This window comes from Nannobrachium achirus (assembly GCF_963921795.1).
Source record: "Nannobrachium achirus genome assembly, chromosome: 4".
Taxonomy (NCBI): Eukaryota; Metazoa; Chordata; class Actinopteri; order Myctophiformes; family Myctophidae; genus Nannobrachium; species Nannobrachium achirus.
The window spans coordinates 75,005,964-75,009,051 of NC_137813.1; the positions used below are offsets into that span (position 1 = coordinate 75,005,964).

Genomic DNA, 3,088 nt, shown 5'->3' on the forward strand with positions numbered 1-3,088 from the left:
GTCGGCGGGGCCCTACGCAGACTGCGTAGTGTGCGTATAGAGGGCGCCGGCTCTGGTGTGACGTCAGAGGTCCGACTTATTTTGAGTCGGCTTTTGATTTGTTGCCATGTCAATCGTGATGTCATCAACAAACGCTTTCCACTCAGCATGTACAGTAGCTGTGATACACCGACTTCATAGCGTTCAGAGATATAAATAACGTGTCAACACTTAATGAGTCATAAAGCCTCGTCTCTCAAGAAGAGGCAATTAAGGCATTCGGCGTAAGGTCCAGTAGCCAGGAACAGCAATCCTGAGAATGGAAAGTTTGGCGTTTGACACAACGGATCTCGATGAGTCCATGGTGGACGCAAGGGAATGGGAGGACGAGAGTGGCGATTCCCGCAGAGGTGGCCAAGAGGAGGAGGACTACCATCATGAAGTGTTGACCACAGAGCAGCTTGTCCAGCATATGTTGGATTGTATCCAGGAGGTCAACGAGGTCATCCAGAACCCTGTGACGATCACGCGCATTTTTCTCAGTCACTTCAACTGGGACAAAGTGAAGCTGATGGAAAGGTACTTTGACGGAAACCTGGGCAAGCTGTTCTCTGAGTGCCATGTGGTCGATCCCAGCAAGAACTCGCAGACCCGTCCTCCGATCGACGTGACATCAACTGCACAGGATGTCCCGTGTCATATCTGCTACCTGGACTACCCCAACACTTACTTCACTGGCCTGGAGTGTGGACACAACTTCTGCACGGAGTGCTGGGGATATTACTTGACCGACAAGATCGTGAAAGAAGGAAAGGGACAGACCATTTCTTGTCCTTCTCATAGATGTGACATATTGGTCGATGACAACACGGTCATGCGTCTCATAACAGATCCAAAGGTGAAGTTGAAGTACCAGCATTTGATCACAAATAGTTTCGTAGAGTGTAACCGGCTGCTAAAGTGGTGCCCTGCACCCGGCTGCCATCACGTCATCAAAGTCCAATATCCAGATGCCAGGCCCGTGAGTTGCAAGTGTGGCCGTCAGTTCTGCTTCAGCTGCGGAGGGAGCAGCCACGATCCTATCCGGTGCAAGCTGCTTAAGAAATGGATCAAGCTATGTAAAGAAGACGGCGAAAGCGTAGACTGGATTCAAGCAAATACCAGGGACTGTCCAAAATGCCACACCCCGATCGAGAAGAATGGTGGCTGCAATTGGATGCTTTGTATGAAGCAGAGCTGCAAATTTGAGTTCTGTTGGGTCTGCCGGGGTCCAATGTCACACTATGGTCCCCATTCATGCAATCGCTACCAAGATGATTCCGCGGCAGAGAAAGAGCGCTCGGTGATAGCCATGCAGAGGAACAGGTACGTGTTCTATTACAAACGCTACATGAACCACACACAGGGCCTGCACCTTGAGCTGAGTCTCTACGCGGACATCGAGAAGCGGATGAAACAGGTGATGCGGGACATGTACTGGGTCGACGTTCGGTTCCTGAAGACGGCCGTGGACGTTCTGGGACAGTGCCGCCTCACGCTCATGTATACGTACGCCTTTTCCTTCTACCTCAAGAAGAACAACCAGGCCACTATATTCGAGAACAACCAGGCGGATCTGGAAAACGCCACAGATGTGCTGTCCGGCTACCTGGAGCGGAAGATCTCTGAGGATTCCGTGCAGGACATGAAGCAGAAAGTACTGGATAAGGTAAGATACTGTGAGAGCAGGCGACGCGCGCTGATACAGCATGTGCACGAAGGCTATGAGAATGACCTGTGGGAGTACATTGTGGATCTGAATGCAGATTATTGAGTATTTTGACAAGATATAGAGCTGATTCCATACTTTTACATGTAACACAGTATTTTATATTGCAGTATTGATACTTTTACTTAAAGGACAACTCTGCAATAAATAGCATCTAGGCTCATTTTCCTACTTATATTGATCGGAAATGACCATGGGCTCTATTAGGCACGAATGCCCCTGTCGTCCAGTTTCCCCAGCAGAACCCTCATAGCATGAGACTATGCGTTTAGCGTTTTCGCCATTGCAAAAAACATATTCACATGAATAATGTTTTTGTAAAAAGCACTTTTGTGAGGACATATTATATATACATAATACACAGATTTAAAAATAAATGTTCTTGTCGAGTCATTTCATTGTTTGTACACGGTTATGTGTCGAGGAAGTTGGAAGGGGCTGCTGTACATGAAGTGGATTCCAGACTGATACTTTTAACTTATGTAAAACATTGGAGTATTTTTTCCACCACTGTAAAAATTGCAGCATTTCCCCTTCTCTTGTTGACAAAAAGTCGTAGAATTATTTCAACAGATCTGAGATCTGTTGAAATAGCGAGGGACACAGCACTGCCCATATTGACAATATACCTTCTTGGCACCAGCTGTGAGTCTGACTACAAAATTACGTCACAGCTTAAGAATCAAATTGCTTTTACACTATGTGTTGTCAAAAACATGAATGTGTTAGCCTACTAGTTGTCATTACAAACACATCCATGCCTTGGTTGTCCCACACAAGCCACCTCTCTTACCTCGTCTCATAAATCATGTTTTGGGGTGAGCACAATTGCCAATCAAAGTGACTGTACTGGCCAATCACATGCAGCGCGTCTTTTCCGGGACTTGGCAAAACACATAACAGTATAACATCTGTTTAGGAGAGTATGGTGGTTCGTGTGGGACAACAATGGCATGGATGCGTGTGTAATGACAACTAGTAACACATTCATGTATTCACTTTTGTTTTGACCGACAACTAGTAACGCATTCATGTATTCACTTTTGTTTTGACCGCAACACAGTGTAAAAACAATAGGCCGATGGGTTCCACTCTATGCTGCTGGTGGGTTCTACTTGGGAAACTGGACGACAGGGGCATATATATATATATATATATATATATATATATATTAGGGCTGGGATGCGATTACAATTTTTAATCTAATTAATTACAGGCTCTGTGATTAATTAATCGCAATTAATCGCATTTTAATCGCACATCAGTCAACTGTTTCCCTTTTAAGAAGGGAATATCTTCAGAAATAGTGTCATATCCTGGAATAAATTCCTTACCAAAATA

At 45.3% G+C, this 3,088-nt stretch overlaps 1 protein-coding gene across 1 annotated transcript; it reads left to right on the forward strand.

The window, feature by feature from the left end:
- Positions 1 to 298: 298 nt before the first annotated feature.
- Positions 299 to 1,792, forward strand: LOC308283186 (E3 ubiquitin-protein ligase arih1l-like; the record flags this gene model as incomplete). The annotated part of the gene is made up of 1 exon (XM_080723565.1): positions 299 to 1,792. The coding sequence occupies one exon, from the start codon at positions 299 to 301 to the stop codon at positions 1,790 to 1,792; it is 1,494 nt and encodes a 497-aa protein (XP_080579691.1).
- Between the last annotated feature and the right edge of the window lie 1,296 nt (positions 1,793 to 3,088).